The following is a 27851-nucleotide window of genomic DNA, read 5'->3' on the forward strand; positions in this document are numbered from 1 at the left end:
CTTAAAAGGAGCAAAGACATTATAAAGGAAGCAAAGGCAGAATTTAGGTTACAGCTGCACAAATCTTGGTAGATTTGATGATGTCAACATGAGATAGAAACAGGAGATAACTTAAAAAAAAAGTGATATAGGAATGAAAATTACCAGCTGACCCAGGTGAAATTGACGGGAGGGAGGGATTACCAAGGGACAGGAGGACACTTTTGGGAGTGGTGGATTAATTCATTAATGCCATTGTGGTGATGGCTTCATGGGTGTATATACAGGTCAAAATTATCAACGTGTACAATGTAAATGTGTGCAGTTTATTGTCTGTCAATTATACTGCCATACAGAATATACCTGTTACACACACACACACACACACACAAAAGATGCAGTTGAAAGACATCTGCAGGCATTCCCTAATGAACCCTACACGGGGGGCGATAACTGACTCATAGGACTCGGAAACTTAAAGGCTCTCGAGGCTGTAAGGCCCCTGAAGGCTGTAAGGCCCGCCATCCCCCTCCCCACCCCGCAGGACGCTGGGGGTCTGGGGAGAGGGGCAGTGAGGGCAGACCGCTGCATGGCTGTCGCGTGATGAGCCGTCACGACTTCAGGGCTGGACAGTGTGGGGGGAACAGGGAGAATCTCCCTCTGCCCTTTCCCTTAAGGTTCTTCTGGCTGGCCAAATAATTAACAAGACAGGTTAGCAAGAGAAAATAATACCAAGTTTAATAACATGTATACATGGGAGAAACTCAGAAATGAGCAACTCGTCCCTCTGTCTCAGCTGCTTGCTTAAGTATTGCAGCTAAAGGCGAGGACCGTGTTGGGGGCGGGTAGTGGCCTGGGACTTCAGAGGGCAGGAAGACAATTCTTTTCAGGGTCATCTATAGATAATGTGGTCAGGGAGAGACAGAGTTTTTGATAAAAGAGGCTTGGTGCCTTTCCTGTTGTAACCTCTATCCTACATTATCTTTACAGCCATCATGATAGAAGATCTGTTCCAGGAAGGAGCCACCATGTCAAATTCTTTAGGCAGTTAGTGGGGGAGGTCAAATGTCCCTCAGAGAAAACAATCAAGGTAAAGAGATAGATTTCAGGGTGGCCAAATCTTGATCTCCCACCACAGACAGAGCCCCCCGGTGCCCAGCAACATCTGCTCTTTCCCCGGAGCCGGCCCCCCGCTGGCTGTCTCCCCAGGGTCATATCGGCATCGGATCCGGAGGGCGGTCGGGGAACAGACGGGAATCTTCGAGGATTGCTCTCCGGTCCTAAGGGACTGGGCGAATGAGCGCCAAAGAGGTCACTCGCTGAAGGGGCGGTGGAACGGGCTTCCGCCTCAGGAATGCTTCGCCGAGGGGGGCGTGGGTGGGGCGGCGAGCTGGCTCTGCACAGTCTTAAACCGGCCCGTTCCCTCCACGGTTCTGGTTCCAAGTCGACCCCATCAAGACGAAGGGCCAAGGGCCGGCGGAACTAGACAAACTACATTTCCCGGCAGGCCGTGGGCGCCGCGTCGCCGGCCTCTCTTCCCGGCGCGCGCGCGCGGGGCGGTCGCCGGCGGCCGGTGCGCAGGCAGACGCATGGATCCCGACGGCCGGTGGCGGAACCTGCCCAGCGGGCCCAGCCTGAAGCACTTGACTGACCCCTCTTACGGGGTCCCGCGGGAGCAGCAACACCCGGCGCTGCAGGAGCTGACGCGGGCGCACGTCGAGTCTTTCAACCACGCTGTGCGCGAGGGGCTCGGCCACGCGGTGCAGGTGAGCGCGGAGTCCGCGCCGGCTCCCTCGGGCCTGCGTTCGCCGGCGCCGCGGCGGAGCCCGGGCGGCCGGAGGCGAGGGGCGCGGCGGGGCTGCAGGAGGGGGTGCGTGTGGGGCGCGGGGCGGGGTGAGGGCGCCCCGCGGCCTGGGACGGGGCCGGGGAGGTCCGGGAGGCGGCGCTGAGTGGGCCCTGGGCGGAGCAGGGCGCAGGCCGGCGACAGGTCCCACAGGGATGGCCGCGAGGGCACAGTGTTGTCCCCAGCAGTCGTGCTCCTTCCTCGTGCCAGGCTCAGCGCGGGGCGTAGGCCCTGGCACCTGGAGTCGAGTCGACTAGGGGGAGATGTATTTGTGATTCCTGGATGTGCGTGTGCTCGGGAACCGTGGTGTTTTGTAGGGCGGTTTACGGGTGCTGTGCGTGTGGAACTGGCCCGTGTGGGGTGTGCTTCCGACAACCAGGCACGACCGCACTCGCTTTTTATAGCACTTGAAGATTTACCTATCCAAAACCTCAAAAGGTTCTGAAACCTATTGGTTGATAGACTGTGATGGGTAAGGTCAGCCTTCACTGTTTTCTTCTCTTAGAGCTTTCGAGGGAGAAAGTACTGGGTACCTGTTCTGAATGAGGCGGGATTAGGAGGATAAAATGAGGCATAACAGCGAGATTCAGTAGGAAAGTGCAATAGCGTTGTTAGGTGACATTTGCTCATCAGTAAGTTATTGCTCTAGAGGGTAATGGTAGCAGAGTTCAAGTGAGGATGGTGGGGGAAGGACTCATTTAGTAAGCATCCCAGCGGCTCCAGGCACCAGGCTCTGAGGGCGAGGAAGAGGCAGTCCCGTGTAAGACGCAGTTCTTGCTTTTGAGTGCTCGGTATCATGTTTTGGGAGTGGGGCGGCGGTGGTGGGGACATGATAGTAGTCACTGCCAATGCTCTTGAGAACTGCTCTGCCAAGGGGTTGTGTAGGGTACTTGGGGAGCTCTAGGGAGTGCAGCTAATCCAGGTTTTTGAGAAAGGGCAGGGTTAGATGAATTGAAGGGAGGAGGAGAGTGCATTCTCTCCAGGGGCTGTGAAGGAGCAGAGCTCAGGGGACACTGTCCTGTGGTTTTGTTGGGTAGGATCTGTGTTGTGAGAGACAGGGATAGAGATAATGTGGAGAGAGAGCTTTGCCAGTCTCTAATACTTGAACTCTATTTTGTGAATAATATGAGAGCCACTGAGGTTTCTTTGAAGATTAATACTCCCTCATGTTTTTGCAAAAGACAGGACTGGTGGGAAATACATATGTCATGCCTGGACTCCTATTGTATCTTGTCTATGAGAAAAATTATATCCAATTAAAAGTTAACTGGCACTGAGGTTTATTAAAACAATGAAAAAAAGAGTCCAAGATTGAGATGATGAAGGAGGGCTTACTCGAAAATAAAAACGGAGTGGGGCCGGCCTGGTGGCATAGTGGTTAAGTTCACATGCTCCATTTCGGCAGCCTGGGGGTTCATGGGTTCGGATATGGACCTACACGCTGCTCATCAAGCCATGCTGTGGCGGTGTCCCACGTACAAAGTGGAGGAAGATTGGCAAGCATGATAGCTCAGGGCCAATCTTCCTCAGATAAATAAATACATAAATAAATAAATACACACATAAAAAGGAGTACATGTCCATGAGAGTTTTTATGAAGGAGTAATATATAGACCAGCGGTTCTCAAACATTTTGGTCCCAGGATTCCTTTCCACTCTTTAGATTCTTGAGGTATCCCAAAGAGCTTCTGTTTATCAATATTTACTCTATAAGAGATTAGAATTGGAGCCGGCCCGGTGGTGTAGTGGTTAAGATCATGCGTTCCGCTTTGGCGGCCTGGGGTTTGCGGGTTTGGATCCTGGGCAGGGACCTGCTTACTGCTCATCAAGCCATGCTGAGGCAGCGTCCCATATAGAAGAACTACAACTCTACAACTATGATACACAACTGTGTACTGGGGATCTGGGGAGAAAAAAGAAAAAACAGGAAGATTGGCAACAGATGTTAGTGCAAGGCCAATCTTCCTCAAAAAAAAAAAAAGAAATTAGAATTGAGAAATTTTAAAAATACTAATTCATTTAAAAATAAACCAATAATATATTTATTTTTTTATTAAAAATATTTTCTAAAGCAAAAAAGAAATTAGCAGATGAAGGATATTTTTGTGTATCTTTTAAATGTCTGGCTTATTAGAAGACAGCTGGATTCTCATATCTGCTTCTGCATTCAGTCTCTTACGGTATGTTGTTTTGGTTGAAGTACATGAGAAAATCGGGCCCCACACAGATAATCCTGACACTGCAGCTTAGCTGGTACCATAATACGATTTGAAAATGTTGTCTTATAAAGCATAGTAAGGTAAGTGACTAACATTTATAGAGGCAAGGGGAAAACAGCCTCTATCATATTTTCTTTGGAGTAGATTCCTCCATTCTGTGAGTCTAAGTTGATATGTCTGTCACAGTCATCTTTTCAGAATACAGTTGATTCCCATTATTCTGGAATTCCATATCTGTGCATTGCCTACTTGCTAAATTGTATTTGTAACCCAAAATCAGTACTCACCAACATGTGCAGAGTGGCGAAAAATTTGAGTTACCCAGTGCACACGTCCCAACTGAGGTCCAACAAGGCGATGCTCTGCTTTCTCGTTCCCAGCTCTTATACTGTAGATAGGTCTCCTTTTTGAGGTCTGTTCAGTTTTTCACATTCTTGTGCTTTTTGATGGTGATTTTGCTGTTTAAAATGGCCCTCAAGTATAGTGCTGGAGTGCTGTTTAACGTTCCTAAGTGCAAGAAGGCTGTGATGTGCCTTACAGAGAAATATGTTAGATAACCTTTGTTCAGTCATGAGTTAGTGCTGTTGGCTGTGAGTTCAATGCTAATGACTCAACAATACGTATTAAACTTGTTGTTAGTGCTGTCAAGTGGATTTTGACTCCTAGTGACCCTGTGTATAGCAGAGCGGGACTCTGGCCAGTCTTTTTGTGCCATCCTCTCACTTCGGTGCTGTATCAGACAATGCTCCATTGCTATTCACAGGGCTCTCGTGGCCAGTTTTTTTCGAAAGTGGGCGGCCAGGTCCTTCTTCCTAGTCTGTCTTGGTCTGGAAACTCCGCTGAAACCTCTCCACCATGGCTGACCCTAATGGTATTTGAAATACCGGTGGCGTAGCTTTCAGCATCACAGCAACATGCAGCCACCACAGTTTGACAACTGACAGACAGGTGTTGTGGTTCCCTGACTGGGAAATGAACCCAAGCTGTGGTGGTGAGAGCCCCGAACCTTAACCACTAGGCCACCAGGACTGGCTATATATTAAATAGATGTCCTTAAATAGAAACACACATAAAACAAGGTTATATATTGATCAGTTGACAAAATGTTGTGACCAGAGACTCACAGGAACCTAACTTTGTATTTCTTGTAAGAGCAGTAGTTCACTATCCACTAATTCAGTGTTTGTGGCAACTTTATAGACCATACCTATCTCAAATAACTAGAATTGACTGAATTGAGATACAGATAGTGCAGCTGTGGCTTTTTTAGAATCTTCTAATCTCCCTTTTTTTAACTAATCCTCCAACCTTAAATATGAAATATATTAAAATTTTATTTTATAATAAAACATTAAATTCTAAAATAATACCAGCTTTAGATAAAACTCAAAAATTTAGAAAAGGTCAGTTGAGCTCATGTAAGGGTGGAGAACCTCCCTGATATTCTTGATATTCTCTGTTTTTGGCATTCTTGTTATTCTAGCACTAAGGCTAGGAGATTGTTCACGGTTAATGTGTAGGAGAGCTCAGTGGTGCCCCTTCCTCAGAAGAACAGCAAAGCTTCCCCCGGGAAGTGGGACAGAGAAGCAACTGTTACGGAACGAGAAAAACCACCGTGGCCACCACCTTCCCCTTTGCATGGCTGTGGCTCCAGTGTGAGCCCACCATGGAACGAAATGTGCAAATATCAGCCTCAAGAATGGCGTTAGAGTGTCTGGTCCTAACTCAGGAGACCTTTCCATATCCTTGCTCTGTGGGCACCAGTCCCATTTGTCTTGCTCTGTGCATAGATCATACAAAGTGAGACTAGACAAGGCAGGCACTTGTTTCTAAGAACAGCTTTATTCTCTACACAACCATATCCCTAGAGCCTACCACAGAATCTGACAAGTAATAGACGCTCAAAAAAGTCTGCGTTAACGCATTATAGTTTTAGGTACTTAGTGAGGGTATGAGTAGACTGGATGTAGCTTTAACTGTCTTTAGATGTGTCACATTGGCACTGTAGGCAACAATGTAGAAAACACATGGGATTTGGAAGAGTCTTAGTGAAAAAGTGCCTTGGAAATGCAAGCGATTAATCGTGTGAATTGTATTTCAGGCTATACCTCCCTTTGAATTTGCTTTCAAAGATGAGCGCATCTCTCTTACTATTGTGGATGCTGTCATCAGTCCACCCACCGTTCCAAAGGGGAGCATCTGCAAAGAGCTCAACGTTTATCCAGCGGAATGCCGGGGCCGAAGGAGTACCTACCGGGGAAAGTTGACAGTGAGTGCAAGTAACAGTGTGTGGCTCGCACACTGTACATTTTTGAGAATAAGGCTGGTGCCTAATAAAGTTTATACCAGAATTTTGCTTTCTTAGTACTGTCATCCAAGAGATTTCATCTTTTAAGTTAAAGCATAAAATCATTTACTTTATGGTCTCCTTCCTCACTCTTTTAAAAAACTCATTTGTTCTTGTAGATCCAGATGTTTTCTTTTCTCTTAAGTAATTTTTTTCTCTCTTATTTTCATTTAGGCAGATATCAGCTGGTCAGTGAGTGGAATCCCAAAAGGAGTCATTAAACAGTGTCTTGGCTATGTTCCCATCATGGTGAAGTCCAGGCTTTGCAACTTGCACAGCCTTCCTCCAAGAGCCCTCATTGGGCACCACGAGGAGGCAGAGGTAACCGAAGCGCCAGTGCGCCCAGAGGCCGGCTGACAGGGGAAGAGGCCTGAGTGGGGAGTGCGAAGACGTGAAGCTTGTCAGTGGGAGTCAGTTTTTCTTTCTCTGCTTCAATTTCTGGATAGGTAGAATGGGGCATTAATATCTTGTCTGCGTACTGTGGAGGGCTCGTAATGAAAAAGTGGCTGTACAATTAAAGAATATTATAGGGGAAGAATTGGTAATTTTTTCCCTGATTTTCTGAATGATACATGTTTAGAGATGTATTTGTTTTTTTTTAAGCTGTCTTAACCCACAAAACTATTGTCTAAAACGTCTGCTTTACCAGCAGTAAGACACTGTGAGCATATTAAGTGCTTTGTATACCTTCCCTTCAGCATTTCTTCAGCTGTGCTAGGTGGCTCTGCAGTACTGAGTTGAGGTAATGAAGACGTACAGACTCGGCCTGCAGTAGGGAGACTGTTATGTGGTGGGAAGAGGGTTTTGGTGTCAGATCAGGGTTTGACACCCAGCTGCTCTGCTTCCCAGTTGTGTGGCTTCAGGAACTTTAATCTCCCTGAACCTGAGTTTCCTCTGCTGAAAATGGGCACATAGCTGTCCCACTCATTGGTATGAGGATTAAGTGTTATGATAACATAGCGCACCTAGCATGATATGCCTGCTTCATAGTAGGCAATCAGTATATAGTAGCTCTATATTTATTACAGCAGTGTGATATTAACTGGAGCTATCACAAATATTCTCCTCTTTAGCTAGTCTGAATTTCCAGTTTCCAGAGCTTTCATATACAAAAGTTTTTTAATTTACTTGGGAAACTATACTCATCTGGAAACAAAATGGTTATAGTTTTCATCTTTAGACTTCTCTTTGGAGTAAGCTTTTTTTTTAAATGTCATTTGACAACTGAAGTCATTTTAGAGGACAGAAAGGCAAGTTAGATCAAGCCTGTCTAGTAGAGGGAAGTACCCTGATTTCCTTCTATACTTTTCTCCCGGGTCCCTAGAACCTTTTTAATTTACTTGAGATGACTGTTAATTGACACACTGACAGTTTCCAAGGGATGTGTAACCCCTTTCGCCTGCATGCACCTCTTCTGCACGTGGTACTGCATCTAGCTAGGAGTGAGGTGGATGTCTGCAGTTAGTCAGTTTCATGTGTACAGTTAGTGAGGTATCTTTGTTTAACAAACTGTAATTCATCTCTTTGGCAGGAAATGGGAGGCTATTTTATAATCAATGGCATTGAGAAAGTTATCCGAATGTTGATTATGCCTCGAAGAAATTTCCCCATTGCAATGATAAGACCAAAATGGAAAAACAGAGGGCCTGGCTATACTCAGTATGGTAAGTTGTAGTGGTTTTTGGAATGTTCTTTTAGAAAACTTTTAAGCCATTTTTTTAAAAAGTAGGTGCATCTAGGGGCCTGCCCTGTGGTGTGGTGGTTAAGTTCATGTGCTCCACTTCGGTGGCCTGGGGTTCAGGGTTTGGATGCTGGGTGCAGACCTACATACCGCTCATCAAGCCATGCTGTGGCAGCGTCCCATATACAAAGTGGAGGAAGATTGGCACGGATGTTAGCTCGGGGACAATCTTCCTCAGCAGAAAGAGGAGGATTGGCAGATGTTAGCTCAGGGCGGATCTTCCTCACAAAATAAAATAAAATAAAATAAAAATAAAATTCTGCTTTTCCTATTTGAACTCTTGGATCAAGCCACCATCTCTTGACCAGACTCCACAGGGTGCTGGGGATATAAAGTGCTGTAAGACATGGACCCTGCTCTGGACGGAAACTTTGAAGTTTCATTAAATTCACAGCTTCAGTTACTTTGAGTGGTTTTCAACCCAGGGAGATTTTGCACCCTAGGGGACATTTGGCAAAATCTGGAGACATTTTTGGTTGCCACAGTCTTGGCTAAACTTAGTGATTTGGCTCTAATTATTTCCAAGAGGGTAAAAATAATTCAGAAAAAAAATAATGATTGAAGCAATTATAGTATTATGGAGTTTTTGACTTTTTGCTTTGTTTCAATAGGAGTTTCAATGCACTGTGTGAGGGAAGAACATTCTGCTGTCAATATGAACCTTCACTACTTAGAAAATGGCACAGTTATGTTGAACTTTATTTACCGGAAAGAACTGTTTTTTCTTCCTTTGGGATTTGCACTTAAGGTGTGACTTACTGAATATATTTCTTTTGTTATGAAGAGATTCATTGGAGGTCGTGTCCTGTGCAGGACACAGATAGGTTCTCCTCATCAGAGTTCAGGCTTACTAGTTATCGCCTGCTCCACAACAAATTACCTCAAAATTCAGTGGCTTAAAACGTCACTGAAGGGCCGGCCCTGTGGCTTAGCGGTTAAGTCCGCGGGCTCCGCTGCTGGCGACCCGGGTTCGGATCCCGGGTGCGCACTGACACACCGCTTCTCTGGCCATGCTGAGGCCGCGTCCCACATACAGCAACTAGAAGGATGTGCAACTATGACATACAACTATCTACTGGGGCTTTGGGGGGAAAATAAATAAACAAATAAAATCTTTAAAAAAAAAAAACAAAAACGTCACTGAAGATTTCTCCCTCAAGGTTTCTGTGGTCAGGAATTTGGAAGTGGCTTAGAATTCAGGCAGTTCTGGCTGGGGGTCTCTGGAGGTTGCAGGAGTGTCAGTAGGGCCTGCAGTCGTTTAGAAGGCTTAACCAGGGCTGGAGGATCTACTTCCAAGGTGGTTCACTCGTGGCTGGCAGGTCAGTGTGGGCTCTTGGCAGGTCTCAGTTCCTCTCCACGCGGGTCTTTTCAAGGCTGCTTGCGGCAGCTGTCTTGTCCCGGAGAGTTAGCCGAGAGACCGAGGTGGAAGCTGCCATGCCTTTTATGACCTAGCCTTGAGTCACACATCGTCTTCCTCACCATTCTCTTGGTCACATAGGCCAGCCCTGATTCAGTGTGGGAGGAGACTCCACAGGTTGTGAATACCAGGAGGTGAGGATCACTGGGGCCATCTTGGTGTCTATCATACAAGCAATGCCCTTATTTTGGAGAATTCACTTCAATTCAGCAATAGTGGAGTGGTCATTTTTCTTGGCTATTAAAAAAATAGGAGATAAGTGTTAATGAATTAGATGGTTTAGTTATTATTAGCTATTAAAAAGAAACCCTTTTTTTCTATTCTAGGCACTTGTCAGCTTTTCCGATTATCAGATTTTTCAGGAGCTCATCAAAGGAAAAGAGGATGACTCTTTCTTCAGGAACTCTGTTTCTCAGATGTTAAGGATTGTAATGGAAGAGGGTTGTTCCACACAAAAACAGGTCCTTAACTATCTAGGTGAACGCTTCAGGGTAAAACTCAACCTTCCTGACTGGTATCCAGATGCGCAGGCTGCAGAGTTTCTGTTTAAGTATGTGTACTTCTGTCTGCCCTGTTCTAGAGGGGTGGAGGGTGCCCATCGGTTCTTTGTATTGAGGTACTTGGGTGAGTCATCTGGGAATCGGAATGGACCTGGGGGTAGAATTCTGATCTAGCAAAGTAGGGGCTAGCTTTGTTTCTGTTGCCATCCTCACCTTTCTTTCTTTTTGTGGTAGCTTTATTTTACGGTACTTTCTTTTATTTTGAAATAACTTCAAACTTCAAGAATTGCTGCAGAAATAGTACATTAGACACATTCACTAGTTGTTAACACTTTTACTACATTTGCTTTATTTCTTTCTCTGTACGTAGATAAACGTTTTTCTTTCTGCACCACTTGACAGTTGCCTGCATCTCGTCCCTTTCTTTCCCCAAGGCAAGGACTTTGTCTTATGTAACCACTGTATAATCATTAGACAAACCCTGCTCTAGACCATCGCTGTCCCCTATGTAGCCATGAGCCACATGATGAGCACTTGAGTGGCCAGTGCAACTGAGAAACTGAATTCTTTTTTTGTGTGTGTAAGGAGGATCAGCCCTGAGCTAACATCCATGCCAATCCTCCTCTTTTTGCTGAGGAAGACTGGCCCTGGGCCAGCATCCGTGCCCATCCTCCTCTACTTTTTGTACGTGAGACGCCTGCCACAGCATGGCCTGATAAGCAGTGCGTAGGTCCGTGCCTGGGATCTGAACCTGCGCACCCTGGGCCGCCGCAGCAGAGGATGCGAACATAACCACTGTGCTACCAGGCCGGCCCCCTGATTCTAAATTGTATTTCATTTTAATTAATGGAAATTTAAATAGCCACATGTGTTGTGTTGCTACAATGTTTGCCAACACAGCTCTAGACTTTGTGACTATATTCTCTTCTTTTGCTAATATTGCCAGTAAAGGTAAAAACCAATTTTTTGGAAATGAGTAAGGACTTTTAAGTAAGCATGAATTGGGGGCCTTGGTTAGTAGGACATGAAGTAGTGTTAACAGTTTTTCTTTTTATTTGGACAGCCAGTGCATCTGTATCCACTTGAAATCCAATACTGAAAAGTTTTATGTACTTTGTCTCATGACTCGGAAGCTCTTCGCTTTAGCCAAAGGAGAGTGCATGGAGGAGAATCCCGATAGTTTAGTGAATCAAGAAGTCCTTACACCTGGTCAGCTCTTCCTCATGTTTCTGAAGGTAAATGCACGCTGCCCTCACTCTGGGCCAGTTGGACCTCTGGTGGAATGGTGTGACAATATCCAGCAGTATTGTTTTCTGCATGTTTACGTAGTCTCTTTTTTGTATTTTTGTTTACTTAGCAGTAAGGGGCTTAATCAAAGATCCTATTTTATACCAGGTCCAGAAATTTCTTTAATATTTTTTATCTTTAATATTTTTATATAGGCTAAGTAAAGACAAAATCAAATCTTCATCCTAACATTAATGATAAAGTGTAAATGGCCTATATAGGTACATAGAGTCAATCTTCATTATTCGCAGAGTCTGTATTTGCAAATTCACCTACTTGGTAAAATTTATTTGTACCCCCAATAGGAGTACTCGCAGCACTTTCGTGTCATTCACAGACATGCACAGAGTGGTAAGAAATTGGAGTCTCCTGATGCATATGTTCCCAGCTGAGCTCTAGCAAGGTGATGCTCTGCCTTCTTGTTTCAGCTCTTGTACTATAAACAAGGGTCTATTTAGTACCATATTTTTCACATTTTGTGCTTTTTGTTGGTGATTTTGCTGTTTAAAGTGGCCCACAGGCGTAGCGCTAAAGTGTGGTCTAGTGTTCCTAAGCACGAGAAGGCTGTGATGTGTCTTATAGAGAAAATATGTGTATTAGGTAAGCTCTGGTCAGGCATGGGTTACAGTGCTGTTGGCTGTGAGTTCAGTAGTGATTAATCAGCAGTATAGAATCAGGTGTCTTTCAACAGAAACACGCACAAAACAAGCTTATGCATTGATTGGTGTCGAAAATGTTGTGACCTGAGATTTGCAGGAACCTAACCCTATATTTCCTCTTGAAGCAATGGTTCAATATCCACTAATTCAGTGTTCACAGCAATGTTACAGAAACGTAATTATTGTTAATAATGAGAGAGTTCTGTGTGTGTGTCTGTGTATGGGGAGAGAGTGTTGGCATGGCACAAAAATGATTTCATAAGAAAGTTGATTTGGTGGTATTTTATATTTCGAATGTTATCCCTAAAAAGGATTTAATCTAAGAGATAACAGTGGGATGGAAGATGGAGAAGAATGAAGTAAAACTCTCCTAATTCCTTATCTAGTCAGTAAATCTTATTTAAATTCTTACTGAAAGGTAATAACTTTTGTTTCTGTCTGCTCTATCCATAAAATTAGATTGAAAAATTTCAGCAGTCTAGAATTTCCCTGATAAAAATTGAAATCAGGCAGAAGTTTTCTGTTACTGGTAATTTCAGCAACCTTTCAAGTAAAGGCTGGTTTACATTGTGCCTCTACTTAACCTGAAGCATAGTGGGCTCATTGGACCCTCCCGGTGTTAGAAATGTATCTTAAGTTGAGAGGCATTGCTGAGGTGACCTGTTTCAGCAACAGGCAAAACAGAGAAAGTTGATGAGACTTTTTCAGAGAATTCATTGCTTAAAAGTGTGTACTTTCCTTACCTTTTCGCCCCCCTATATTTAAGCTTCTAAATCTCTGAATTTGAGGCACAAGATCTTCAGAAGGTACATGACAGTGACATAATGAACTCCGGACTCTTTAGCCAGTTCACTGAGTGTTGCAGCAGCAATTGAGGTGTCCTATGTGACTCATGTGACTGGTTCAGAGACTGTTTAACAAGGGGTGGGGGGGACATTGAAGAGCTGCCCTTTCTGAACTTTCATAATGGATAATGTAGGTGCCGCTCATCATTTCTGTGCTGTCTCCCTCTCTGCCATCCGCATTTGCAGACTGGCCCAGCTTCATACTTCCATACCTTTTACCAGCAAGACTGGTGAACCTCACAGGAAGGCTTCTGAGAGGTCTCTCGCTCGCTTCTGCTTGTACTGATGTGTGCAGGCTGCACATGCAAGTCCCCCCAAGTCTCATCTGCAGTTCCAGATCCCAAAGTGCTAAAACCCCAAAAATGCGAGTTGGCAGCAAAACCTGACCTGAACTGACGGGAGGCTGTTTATAACTTTTATTTTTTCTACTTAGTGTGACAATCGGTGTTTCACTGTAGAAATGTGTTTGATTACAAGCCAATGCCTCAGTCTCCATCATGGGTATTTTGATGGAGGTTTATGCACCTGTTACCTTACTAAAGTCTGGAAAATTCTTAATACTGAAATACATTTCGCCCAAGGGTTTTCAGTGGTCCTGAAGAAAAGTTTGTCGTGAGGCTTAAATAAATACACAAATTGCCAGATCCTCGTATGTGCCCAATAAATGCTGGTTCCTTGCCTTAGCAAGTTAACTATAAAGAGACAATAGGAAGGCCTCGGCCAAGGGAGAGAAAGTTGAGCTCCTTATTCCTCCAGCCTCCTCCTGTCTGAGGTTACAGCTTTTACCCACGTCTGTTCCTCATCTCTGGGGCTTGCTTTCTTCTTTTCTGTCCCCTTTGTCTTCTCTTCCTTTTCCATTATATTTCAGATTTTATGTGACGCTCTCCCTCTTTCCTACAAGTTTGTCAGCTGTCTTGTATGTTGCATGTAATTGGGAGGTTTTGCTCTTGAATGTTTTTGTTTTGGGGACAATGGGCTGCTGCTTGGTCTTAAAGCTTTGTTGTTGCCTGTTTCTGGGATTGAAGCTGTTCTGACTGCTTGATAAGAGTCTTTTAATTAAAAACTTTTGTAATGCCAAGGCAAACCAGTTTTGATTTCCATTAGTGTGAATAATCTTGACTGGGAGCAAATTTGCCTCACCCCAAGGGATATTTGATAATGTATGGAGACACTTTTGGTTGTCACAACTTGGGGAGTGCTACTGGCATCCATTGGTTAAGGGCCAGGGATGCTGCTAACCAGCCTACAATGCACAGGACAGCCCCTCACCACGAAGAACTATCCAGCCAAAATGTCAGTGGTGCCAAGGTTAAGAAACCCTGACCTACAGGAGCTTATAGCTCCTGTTTTAGGAAATGCCTGACCTGTACTAGTACATTGAAAAGCTGTTTCTCGGGTTTATAGTTTGGATATTTTCCATGTCAAGTGTATGTATACATTAGTGGGCCTTTGTTATGGATGTCCAGATTATGTGGGAGTAAATAATGAAACTTATAATAGTTAAAACATGTAATTTAAATTTTCTTCTTGTTTCAGGAAAAAATGGAAGCTTGGTTAGTGTCTATTAAAATAGCTATAGACAAGAAGTCTCAGAAGACCAATGTGTCCATAAACACTGAAAATTTGATGAAGATTTTTAATCTGGGAACAGACCTTACAAAACCATTTGAATATCTTCTTGCTACTGGGAATCTGCGTTCTAAAACAGGTGAAATTCAATAGATAGGCTTCATTTTAGTTACGTTTTTCAAATTATTTGCTTAATGTAGATTTATGTATCACTGAGAGAGGTTCTATTTAAAAGTGAACTTCTCCCTTTCACTAAAGACGGATTTCATGTTGTCAGTTTTGACAAGTGTATGGTAGTCTGAAGGGCTTTAGACAAGGTGTCTCTAGAGCTGAAATCCAAGTCTAATGATCAAATACATTTCCTGTGCCTTCTTCTAGAAAACTGAAGACAACTTAGATCTCTGGGGAAGAGTTACCTAGACAGGTAGTCTGGGAGGGATGTTACACATGCCAATCAGAATGGCATGGGGAACTTTAAAGAGTGGCAATTGAAGGCCCAGAAATCTGCATTTTTTTAACAGATGATACTGATGCAGATTCTTTTAGGACTAACAACTTCTTGTGTATTTTCCAGCCCTCGCTGATTAATCCCATTTAATTTCTTGTTTTTTTATTACTCATTTAATGTTTTCCCACAAAGGAAGTAGTGGTAGAGGAGATAGGGAACCAGTCAGGGCTAATACCATTTGTGAGATCTGGAGACTCTTAATACTTTCTGTAAACTCTTCCCACTCATCAGAGCTAATAGGGTAAACTTGATAATAACGCCCTCTATGTTTATAGTACGCTCTGAGATTTTGTTGTCAGAGCCTAAAATAATAATTTTTTTTTTTTTTTAAGTTTAGCCCGTTTTTGAATGATTTTTGTTTTATTAAGGTCTTGGCTTCCTGCAAGATTCTGGACTTTGTGTTGTGGCTGATAAGCTGAACTTCATACGCTATCTCTCCCATTTCCGCTGTGTGCACAGAGGGGCAGATTTTGCCAAGATGAGGACCACCACAGTACGCAGGTTGCTGCCGGAGTCCTGGGGTTTCCTTTGTCCCGTGCACACCCCAGACGGGGAGCCCTGCGGTCTGATGAACCACTTAACTGCCATATGTGAGGTTGTCACGCAGTTTGTGTATACAGCATCTATTCCAGCTTTGCTCTGCAACTTGGGTATGTGGTGTTCCGTGATGAACAGTCTTGGTTGAGTGTGGGGGTTTTAACAGGTGCAAACTGTTAAATTATGCTACTTTGGGAGCTGAGCAGAGAATTCCTGCAAGAGTTCTTTTTACTCTTCTGTGCAGGAGTTGAGCTGCTGTCTTGGGTTCTCTGTAGAAGATCAGATGCATTCTTTGAAAATGAATGAAGGAGAAATTAATGTTGCAGTTTTGTTCTTTCAAAAAAAAAGATGGCAAAGCATTTGAAATAGACCAGCATTTAATATTGGAAGTAACATTTTGGGTCACTCTCCCTGCATCTGTTGGGTCCACCACTATATCTCTAGGGAGGAAAGAGTGTCGGTTTGCAGAAAGACAGTTAAAAAGGTTGTCCACACTTGAAGGCCATTTTAAACAGTGAAGTCACCAACAAAAAGGACAAGAATGCAAAACATGTGGCACTGAACAGACTGCAAACAGGATGCTTATTTCCAGTATGAGCTGAAACAAGAAGGCAGATCGTTGCCTTGTTTGACCTCAGCTGGGAATGTGTGTATCAGGCAACTCAAAATTTTCACCAGATGTCCTTGAATGACCGAGAAAGTGCCACTAGTATTGATATTGGGCTTACAAATAAATTTTAGCAAGTAGGCACATTCGCAGATGTGGAATCCACGAATAATGAGGATCAAATGTAATTAGATTTTTTTGGAAAATTAATATATTTACATGGCTCAGAAATCAAAATACAAAAGATGTACAGGAAAAGCCTCCCTCGCACCCCTGTCCCTCTGCTCCTCTCCCCACAGGCAGTCAGAGTCAGTAGTTTCTTGTGTGTCCTTGCTGAAATCGTGTAGAAATACTCAAGCAATACAAAAACACTGGTTTAGCGACAAGATGACTAGGTGTCTAAGATGAAGAAGCAGTTGTTGAACACATCTGGAGGAGATTTTTAATGTTAGAAAAAGCTTTCTGATGTGATCACTCTGTTCACTTCACCAGGGGTCACTCCAGTTGACGGAGCGCCACACCGACCCTACAGTGAGTGCTACCCTGTCCTGCTGGATGGCGTCATGGTGGGCTGGGTGGACAAGGAGCTCGCTCCTAGCGTTGCAGATTCTCTCCGACATTTTAAGGTGATCGTGTCTTTGTGAATTGTTTTATCTCGTGATCTTAGGTTTTTGGTCCTTCTCTAGTTTTGAGGAAGCCCCAGGGCAGTCTAGAATGGTCAAGGGGTCTGGAGGTCAGAAGCTGATTCTGAAAGTGCCTGTATGTTCCCTCTGGTGGCAGAGTCTTATCCTACCTTGTCCTGACCTCATAGGTTGGGGTCAGCAACAGATATTTGACCTGTATACACTTTTTTGGTAGTTGCATTGAGGCCCTAGTCTGCTAATCTAACAAATTTTAACTTTTTTTCTTTGTAAATAGTAGTGGCATATAGGGCACCTCAAAGTATATTTAATATTTATATTTCAAGCATAAATATTAAAGATATGCAAGATATAAGGCATACGCTGTTGCCTTCTGGGTCTTGAAAACTCATTTTTAAAAAGTCAAGTAGAATGACATTCTTTGAATAACTTATCTTTGGAATTTCCTCCTAACTAGAGTCTTTTGTTGCTTGGATAGTGGCCATTAGAAGAATTGTTCTTTGGCAGCAAGATAAATTGTAGTTCGTGCTCTGTTCTATTTTGTTTAGTTTTGGGTTTTTTAGTTTTTATAATTGCTTTGCTTTGATATAATTTTACACTTAGATAAAGAAAAGATGTTTGAACACTACAAAGAACTCCCTTTTTCCTTCTGAACCATTTGAGAGTAACGTACAGACATGTCTGTCCCCTTTTCCATAAAGATTTCAATGTATTTTTTCTAAGAACAAGGATTTTTTCTCTTCAGTAACCACAGTACACTTATCAGAATCAGGGAAGGTCAGGTTGGTAGAATCCACAGCTGATAATCAGATTATACCAGTTGTGTCAGTAATGTCCTTTATAGCTATTTTTTTCTTCCTGGTCTGGGATCCAGTCCAGAATCAAGTGTTACACGTAGTGTCATGTTGCTTTAGTCTCCTTTAATCTGGAACAGTTCCTCAGCCTTTCCTGTCTTGACTTTTTTTGAGTGCAGGCAGTTACTGCGTAGACTATCTCTTAATTTATGTTTGTGTGTAGCTTCCTCACAATGAGATTCAAGAAATCATTTTGGGGCCGGCCCCGTGGCTTAGTGGTTAAGTGCGCACGCTCCGCTGCTGGCAGCCCAGGTTCGGATCCTGGGCACTCACCGACGCACCGCTTCTCTGGCCATGCTGAGGCCGTGTCCCACATACAGCAACTAGAAGGATGTGCAACTATGACATACAACTATCTACTGGGGCTTTGGGGGAAAAAATAAATAAATAAAATTTAAAAAATAAATAAATAAATAAATAAATCATTTTGGGGGGCACATGGTGTTGGCCTGTCCCGTGACTGGTGATGTTAACTTTGATCACTTGAAGGTTGTGTTCTTTAGGTTAGTCCACTGCACTGTTACTAATTTTCTCTGTAATAAATAATTTGTGGAGAGATACTTGGAAGCTATGTGAAGGCCCTTTTCCTCATCAAATTTTCACCCACTAGTTGATGAATTCTTTGCACAATTATTACTATTCCATTGATGATTCTTTGCTGAGTTAATTACTACTGTGATGGTTGCCAAGTGGTTGTTTCCTAACTCCATCATTTGTTCTATGCTTATTAGTTGCCATTCTGTGAGGGAGAGTTTTCCTTTCTCCTCCATTTATTTATTTGTTCATTTATTTACATCAGCGTAGATCTATAGATGCTTGTTTTATTTTGTGAGTATTCTGTTACTATTGTTTATTTTGATGCCCAAATTGTATCACATTTGACCCTCTGGACCAGTCCCTGTGGGTTTTTGTTTTGTTTTGTTTTTGTAAATATGCATAACAGAATTTACAATTTCAACCATTTTCAAGTGTATGGTTCAATGGCGTTAAGTACATTCATCTTGTTGTGCAACCATCACCCTATTCGTCTTCCAGACTTTTTCATCATCCCACACTGAAACTCTGTACCCATTCAACAGCAACTCCCCGCCCCCCTTTCCCAGTTCCTAGTGACCACTCTTCTGCTTTCTTTGTCCATGCATTTGACTTCGCTAGGTACCTCATATAAGTGGAGTCACAGAGTATTTGTCCTTTTGTGTCTGGCTTATTTCACTTAGTATAATGTTTTCAAAGTTCATCAGTGTTGTCACATGTGTCAGAATTTCATTCCTTTTTAAGACCGAGTAATATTCCCTTGTATGTACATATATACCACGTTTTGTTTATCCATTCATCCGTCGATGCACACTGGGTTGTTTCCACCTTTTGGCTATTGGGAATAATGCTGCTGTGAACATGGGAGGACAAGTAACTGAGTCCCTGCTTTCAATTCTTTTGAGTGCATATACCTAGAAGTAGAATTGCTGGGTCATACAAAATTCTATGTTTAATTTTTTGGCATTTTTGGAGAAAAATTATAAGCCATATCAGGTGTATTATATTAATTCATTTCTTATTAATGATCACTCTCTAATAATAGTGATGAATAATGAGTTTTAAATTCCTGGAATAAATCCCACTTGGTCATGGTGTATTCCTTTCTTAATATTTGAGAAATAGTGATGCTTTCTTAAATATTAATAATTTATTTAAGATTTTTAAAATTGACATTCCTAAGTCTCTGATTTATAAAAAGGATTAGAAAGTTTTCCATGCCCGGACCAGTTTGTAGAGCACTGGGTATCTGGTCCAAAGTCTGCTAGAATTCCCCGTGAAACCATCTGGCTCTAGTGCTTTCTTTGGTGGTAATTTCTCATACCTTTGTTTCTAATATGGAAATTAATCTTCTTTAAGCTTTCTACCTCTGTCGAGGTCTGTTTTAGTAACCTGCATTTTATCCATTTCATCTTGGTTTCTTAGAGATATGCAAAGCAGACACATGATTTTAAAATTTTGTTTCAGTGGTTTTTCCCCCCTTGTCATTTCTTACTCGATATATTTGTAGGCCTCCCCTGGTTTTTTTTTTCCTTGATTAGGTTAAGTAGTGGGTATACGTCCTTGGGTGTTTTTTTTTAAGAACTGAGAATTGATTTATTAATTTGAACCTTTTCCTGTACTCCACCTCCCTAATTTCAGGTTCTATCTTTATAATTTCTTTGCCTGTGCTTTTTTTTTTGGTTTATTTTGTTCTTTTTTTAGCTTTTGAATTGAGAATTTAATTCATTTATTTTCATTCATCTTTATTGTTAGTGTTTGTGAATCCTCATAAGTTCTGATATATAGGTTTCATTTTTTTTTCAAATTTCTTTAATTTAGATTTGTATTTCTCCTTGCACCAAGTAATCGACTATGTTTTACACATCAGAGGACAGGACTTCATTTAGTATGTCTACATGCATATTCTTGGTTTACCTTCCCCCGGTCTCAGTCATTACTGGTTTGCCTGATAGTAGGGCTGAGCCACCAAGAAAGTAGAGCTTTTGCCAACTCTGGATATGGGGTGAGTGGCATTCCGTGTGGGGATGAGACTGGCCGGGCACTAGGTTTATTACCTGCATAACTTAATTTAATTTCTTAAGATACTGCTTTTCACATGTGATCTCCTTCCCCATTCTACCCACCTCCTAGGTGGCAGGGGGATAGATGTAAAACGCATCATTTATTCTTTATTGAATTCTTTTTTTGTTGAAAACAGGTGTTGAGAGAAAAAAGAATTCCTCCCTGGATGGAGGTGGCCCTTATCCCCATGACAGGAAAACCAAGTCTGTACCCAGGATTGTTCCTTTTTACCACCCCTTGTAGACTGGTACGGCCTGTGCAGAACTTGGAATTGGGCAGAGAAGAGCTAATTGGAACCATGGAACAGGTACCTAGAGCGTGTGTGATTGGTGGGTGTATGTGCTTGTGTAGTTACAACCTTGAGAGACTTAGTAACTGTTGCTTTTTTAAAGTGTTATTCTTTAATAACAATTTTGCATTTGAAAGGAAGTCAGAACTTATTTTCTGCCTCCTCTGTGACCGGCACGAAGCAGTTTTCATGTGTTACCTCACTACAATCGCACATCACATCGAACCAGAGAGAGGGCTGGTGGTCGCATTCCCTGCCTTTCCCATCCTGCCCAGCTCCCAAAAGCTCCTTGGCACCTGGCTCTGCCTCAGGTGATGAGATTGAAACATTCCATTAGACTCACTCACAGTCTTTGCCTATATCTTTGCAGTTGCAAAACTGTGGGCTTTATACTACTTAAAAATTTCTTTCTTCATATCCCCTGAGCAGCGTAGATTCTGAATGATATATGTAAGGCAAGTGATATTTCTTACTGGAAGCTTCCTTGTGCTTCACAGTGGATCCCTTCAGTGTTCATGATGCTGGGTGGGGAAGATTTTCTTTCAAGTCTTGGAGTACTAAACTCTCAGAGATAGTAGAGTTAATATGTTAGCTGTCAGTTTTGTGCCTTGAACTTCCTCGTCCTTCCTCTTTCCCAGATCTTCATGAACATTGCTATCTTTGAGGATGAGGTTTTTGCTGGAGTTACCACCCACCAGGAGCTCTTCCCTCACAGCCTGCTGAGTGTGATCGCCAACTTCATCCCTTTCTCCGATCACAACCAGAGTCCACGGAACATGTACCAGTGCCAGATGGGTAAGATGGAGTGGAGGTGGTGGTCCCATTTATAGAAGAAAAGTGCTTGTAACTTCTGTGATTTTGAAATAATTTCAAACTCAGAGAAAAGTTGCAAGAATGGTACAAAGAACTCCCATAAACCCTTTATCTACATTATGTTAACATTTTGCCCCATTTCTGTTGTTTTCCATTTGAAGATAAGTTGCAGACACAACGCCCCATTACCCCTAAATATCTCAATGTGTATTTCCTAACAACAAAGATGTTCACTTAACGTAACCAAAGACAATTATTAAAATCAGGAAATTTAACATTGATATTATTATACTGTTTTATAGTTCTTATTCAAATTTTGACTAATTATCCCAAAAATATGGCTTATGGCAATTTTTCTTTTTCTGTGTAGCACCTAGTCCAAGATCACACACACATTATATTTAGTTGTCATATCTTTTTAGTCTCCTTTAAGTTAGAACAGATTTTTAGCCTTTGTCTTTTTTGACATTGACATTTTTGACAGAAAAGGTCATTTATTTTGTAGAATGTTCATCAATTTGGGTTTTTCTGAGATCTTGTGATTCAAATTTTGAAGAATACAAGCCATTATAGTCACCCACATCAGTATCACTTCCAGTGCTCTTGATTCCTGCCTGATGATTCAAGTTTCCATGGCATGTAATTTCTGTTCAGCCTGAAAAACTTCCTTTAGCATTTTTTTTAGTTGCAGGATACTGGCTACAAATTCTCTTAGTTTTTATGTCTCTGAAAATGTCTTTAATCTTGACTTGAAGGAACTGGATATACAATTCTGATTTGGTAATTATTTGTTTTCAGCACTTAAAAGATGTTATACTGTCTCTTCTTGGTCTCCGTTATTTCTGATTAGAAGTCAGCAGTTACATGTATTGTTGTTTGCCTGTATATAACGTGTTATTTTTCCTCTGTCCTTAAGAGTTTCTCTTTATTTTTGGTTTGTAGCAGATTGACTATGATATGTCTAGATATGATATTCTTTGTGTTTGTCTTGCTTGGGGTTTGCTGATTTTCTTCAATCTGTAAAAAATATTTTTAATCAAATTTGTAAAGTTTTCTGCCATTATTCCTAAAAATATTGCTTCTACCTCATTGCCTCCTCTCCTTCTGAGATTTCAGTTACGCATCATGTGTGTTAAAACTTTTGATGTTGTCCCGTATGCCATTTGGTTTCTGTTCTCTTTTTCCATCTTTTTTTCTGTCTCTTCTTCAGATTGGATCTTTTTATTGATCTCTAATCACATTCACTGACTTTTCATTCTATTTCAGATATTGAATTTTTCAGCCTAGAATTTTCATTTGTTCTTTTTTATAGTTTCTATTTTCTCTGAGATTATCTTCATTGTAAACATATTTTCCTTTACATTTTTTTCTTTTTTGGTGAGGAAGATTGGCTCTGAGCTAACATCTGTTGCCAATCTTCCTCTTTTGCTGAGGAAGATTCACCCTGAGCTAACATCTGTGCCAATCTTCCTCTGTTTTGTATGTGGGACACCTCCACAGCAAGGCTTGATGAGCGGTATATAGGTCCGCGCCCGGGATCCGAACCCATGAACCCCCGGCCACTGAAGCGAAGCAGGCGCACTTAATCACTATGCCACCGGGGTGGCATTTACATTTTTTAACATAGTTTTAACAAGTGTTTTAAAATCATCATCTGCTAATTCCAACATCTGGGTCATCTCAGGATCAGCCTCCATTGACTGCATTTTTTCTTGAGTATGTTTTCCTGTTTTCTTCGTATGTATACTAATATTGTATTGTATCCTACACATTGTGAATGATATGTTTTAAAGATTGTGGATTCTATTTATGTTCCTCTGAAGAGGATTGGTTTTTAGATTTAACTGGTAGATAACTTAACTGAACACAGCAGTTGAAGTACACTCTTCTAGCCTTAGGTGGGCTGCTTGGATCTCTCCCATGCATGCGTAGTTCAGGAGTCCACCAAGGATTTGGACTCAGTTTATATGCAGAATTTAAGGCTCTCCCTTTGTGGTTCTCTGCTCTTTGAAATCTCCCCCCTTACTTTCTAGTTGCTGTCCTGCTCTGAACTCTTGGTTCTTCAGGCCAGTAAGACTGTGGGTTTCTATCTGAGTTGTAGCTACTACACTGACTGGGCCATCAGGCAAAACAAAAATAAAAACAAAAGCATTAAAAACTGAAAAAGCTGGAAACTCACCCAGTTTAGTTTTTGTCCAAGTGTGAATTCCTCTCTAGTTTCTGACTGCTTTCGGTTACTCTCCAGTGCTTTCAGGTAGTGTGTATATAAGTATGTGGTTGGTTTTTGTTTTGTATTTTTCTGGATCACGTATTAAGGGTGGTCTTATAGGAGTAGCCCTCTATTACTGGAAGCTGGACGTCTCTTTTTCTGTATTTTTAAAAAATTACACTATGTATATATTTTACATATATAAATACAAATATATTTATACAAATTGTAAATTACACTACTAAAAATATTTGTTTTTAAAATCATTTTGTTTTGAATTGGTTCTCTGTACTGTAAAATAGTACAAAGAAGTCTTAACCTACCCCCTATACCCCACTACCCAGAATTAACAAATATTGACATTTTGCTCTGTATGTATGTGTGTATGAGAAAGTAATCTAATTAGATAATAGTTACTGTCCCCTTTTCACCCCTTCTCTCCCCCAGTAGTAATACCTTACAGTTTGTATATATCCTTTGCATCCTCTTTTTATGCTTTTATTATATTACATGTGTCTATAAACTAGGTATAGAATTGTTTGGGATGTGTTACAAATGTACATAAATGGTATCTTTTTTTTTAAATAGTATCATATTAAATGTCATTCTGTACTTGTTCCCGCCCAGCATTGTTTGCATGGGCAAACAATGCATGGGTCTGGTCGCAGTGATACACGTAGGTCTGCTTCCTTGTCAAGCTGTATATTAGTCTGCAGAAAGCATAACCACCATGACTGTCTTATTCATTCCACTGTGATGAATATTTAGTTGTTTCCAATTTTACATATTATTTTTTTAATCAAGGGGCTTTAAAAAAATGCTAAAGTGTTTTTTCCCTTTGTAGGTAAGCAAACTATGGGCTTTCCACTTCTCACATATCAAGACCGGTCAGATAATAAACTGTATCGTCTTCAGACTCCACAAAGCCCTTTAGTGAGACCATACATGTATGATTATTATGACATGGATAACTATCCAATTGGGACAAATGCCATTGTTGCTGTTATTTCTTACACTGGCTATGATATGGAAGATGCCATGGTAAGTTTTACCAAGAGATGCAGTTCCATTGTTTTTAATTTTTTTTTTTTTTTTTTGTGAGGAGATCAGCCCTGAGCTAACATCCGCCAATCCTCCTCTTTTTTTTTTTTTTTTTTTTGCTGAGGAAGACGGTCCTGGGCCAACATCGGTGCCCATCTTCCTCCACTTTATATGGGACGCCGCCACAGCATGGCCTACCAAGCAGTGCGTCGGTGCGCGCCCGGGATCCGAACCAGCGAACCCCGGGCCGCCGCAGCGGAGCGCGCGCACTTAACCGCCTGCGCCACCGGGCCGGCCCCCATTGTTTTTAATTTTTAACTTTTTTGTTTACTGTGAGATCACTGAGGGAATATTTCTGTGTCCCTGAGTGCCTAGTATTTGGCGTGTGAGTGTTCTGTTAAATGGTTAATTCCTGTTCTAAGTTGAAAGTGGCAGGCCTTGAAAGATATTTACTGATATTCAGATACACATGTATCATGCATATTTGAGTGTGTAGTATGAGTAGATGTTGTCTTGGATGTATCTACCTTTTCTTTTTGTAGTTTTAAGCCATTTATATGTGTCTGGGTTTCAGTAGTTAGTATAGGTGATTTGGAGAATATGGATAGATTTTTTAAATCAAATGCCAGTTATCCTAAATCAAGTATTATAATTCTAACCCCTTTTATTTTGAAAATCCTCATTTGGCCTCAGTCTCTTAAATTAATGATTCTTTGACCTTGTAGATTGTAAATAAGGCCTCTTGGGAACGAGGCTTTGCCCATGGAAGTGTCTACAAGTCTGAATTCATAGATCTCTCTGAAAAAATTAAACAAGGAGATGACAGTCTGGTATTTGGAGTCAAACCTGGTGACCCACGGATTGTGCAGAAGTTAGATGATGACGGCTTGCCATTTATTGGAGCACAACTGCAGTATGGAGATCCGTATTACAGCTACCTGAACCTCAACACCGGGGAGAGCTTTGTGATGTACTACAAGTAAGTTTGGATATCCAGTGCTATTTTTTTTTTTTTTTTGTGAGGACGATTAAACCCTGAGCTAGCATCTGTTGCCAATCTGCCTCTTTTTGCTGAGGAAGATTGGCCCTGGGCTAACATCCGTGCACATCTTCCTCTGCTTTATATGGGACTCAGCCACAGCATGGCTTGACAAGCAGTGCGTCAGTCTGCACCCGGGATCTGAACCTGCAAACCCCAGGCCACTGAAGCGGAGTGCGGGAACTTAACCACTACGCCACCAGCCTGGCCCCTACCCAGTGCTATTTTTAAAGGCTATTTCTCAGTGGAATTGCTGGAGGTCGATGAAAGTTATAACAGGAGAAGTTTTGGAGAAAATATAAGTGGTAGCTCAGTTACTGGCTCAGTCTGAATTGGCATTTCTGAAATGAGACAGAGTTCTGTGTCTGTTGTACTGCCCTGGTTTTTCTATGTCTTGTCAGTCTGTTACAGTTAGAGTTATCTTTGATTTGTTTTAAAACTAGATTTGATCCTCTCTCTCATACATGTTGTTAGGAATGTTTCCTAGATAAAATGTTGAGCTCCTTATGCCTCTTATTAAAAATAAGAGCATAAATAACTTTATTTAACTGTGGCCCTTACAGTTTTGTTTCAGTGTTGGTTATCAATAATAGGTCTTCATTTTAGTTTTCGGTTGCCTCTGTTGCTAGTGTTCTTTCGGAGGAACTGAGTTCTGTAGTGAACATAATCAGTAGCCCTATTCGTAAATACTTTTAGGGACAATAGCTCTCTTTTACTGGAGAATAGAGGTAAGGATAAGTTTCGCAAATATTCTTTATGAAGCGCTAATTATATCAATAAAACTTAAGTATCTCCATAAGTTTAAGCAAATAGTTTGACTGTTTGCATGGTTTATTTTTTCCTAGGAGTAAAGAAAATTGTGTTGTGGATAACATCAAAGTATGCAGTAATGACACTGGAAGTGGGAAATTCAAGTGTGTTTGTATCACGATGCGAGTGCCTCGGAACCCCACCATCGGAGATAAATTTGCCAGTCGTCATGGGCAGAAGGGCATCTTGAGCAGATTGTGGCCAGTTGAGGACATGCCCTTTACTGAGAGTGGGATGGTCCCAGACATTCTCTTCAATCCTCACGGTTTTCCATCCCGCATGACCATCGGTATGTTAATTGAGAGTATGGCAGGGAAGTCTGCAGCTTTGCATGGTCTCTGCCACGATGCTACACCCTTCATCTTTTCAGAGGAGAACTCGGCCTTAGAATACTTTGGTGAGATGTTAAAGGCTGCTGGCTACAACTTCTATGGCACCGAGAGGTTATATAGTGGCATCAGTGGGGTAGAACTGGAAGCAGACATTTTCATAGGCGTGGTTTATTATCAACGCTTACGCCACATGGTCTCAGACAAATTCCAAGTTAGAACAACAGGAGCCAGAGACAAAGTGACTAACCAGCCTATTGGGGGAAGAAATGTCCAGGGTGGAATCCGTTTTGGGGAAATGGAACGGGATGCTCTTTTAGCTCATGGTACATCTTTTCTCCTTCATGACCGCCTCTTCAACTGTTCTGATCGATCGGTAGCCCACGTGTGTGTAAAGTGTGGTAGTTTACTGTCTCCACTGTTGGAGAAGCCACCCCCTTCTTGGTCTGCCATGCGCAACAGAAAATACAACTGTACGCTGTGTAATCGCAGTGACACTATTGACACTGTTTCTGTGCCTTATGTTTTCCGGTATTTTGTAGCTGAACTGGCAGCTATGAACATCAAAGTGAAACTGGATGTCATTTAACTTGATGCTGGCCTCTTGCGTTAGGAGAATGATCAGATTAAAACAAAATGTAAACTTTAGTTCAGTGAAGATACTAGGTTACTCTGGATCTTCTTCAAGGGTGTGAGAGCTCTCAACCAAGACCTGACCACTAAGATTTCAAGGTTTTGGAGTCTCTCTGGTATAATAACTACTGAAGTTGATTTTCAATATATTTGTTCAAAAATTCCACAAGTATCTTCTTTGAAAATGATACACTGATAAATAGAAGGATATGCAGGGAAAAGTCTTTCCAACCCAAGCTTCTTTGTATCCTGCTTTCAACAGGCAGTGACTGTCAAACATTTATTTGTCCATCTAGAGCAGAGCAGTCCAATATAATGCAAGCCATATATGTAATTTTATATTTTCCTATATCCACATTAAAGTAAAAACAAAAGATAGAACTATTTCTTAACAGCTTTATTGAATTGTAATTGTTATACAAAGAACTGCACATATTTAATGTATACAGTTTGATGGATGTGAACATATGCATACGCCTGTGACATGACTGCTACTGTCGAGGTAATAAATGTCACCTCCACAAGTTTCCTTGTGCC

General features: G+C 41.8%; 1 protein-coding gene across 1 annotated transcript; it reads left to right on the forward strand.

Annotated features, from left to right (window-relative positions):
* The first annotated feature begins 1536 nt into the window (after positions 1–1536).
* POLR1B (RNA polymerase I subunit B) lies at positions 1537–27851 on the forward strand. Its single transcript, XM_058534618.1, has 15 exons — positions 1537–1745; positions 6143–6310; positions 6563–6709; positions 7920–8052; positions 8741–8877; positions 9873–10096; positions 11110–11281; positions 14374–14545; positions 15283–15564; positions 16551–16684; positions 20288–20458; positions 21079–21235; positions 24307–24503; positions 25229–25482; positions 26388–27851. Exons 1-15 carry the CDS (start codon positions 1569–1571, stop codon positions 27268–27270), a joined length of 3408 nt encoding a protein of 1135 aa, XP_058390601.1. The 5' UTR covers positions 1537–1568; the 3' UTR covers positions 27271–27851.

Source organism: Diceros bicornis, chromosome 40, assembly GCF_020826845.1.
Source record: "Diceros bicornis minor isolate mBicDic1 chromosome 40, mDicBic1.mat.cur, whole genome shotgun sequence".
NCBI classification, from domain to species: domain Eukaryota; kingdom Metazoa; phylum Chordata; class Mammalia; order Perissodactyla; family Rhinocerotidae; genus Diceros; species Diceros bicornis.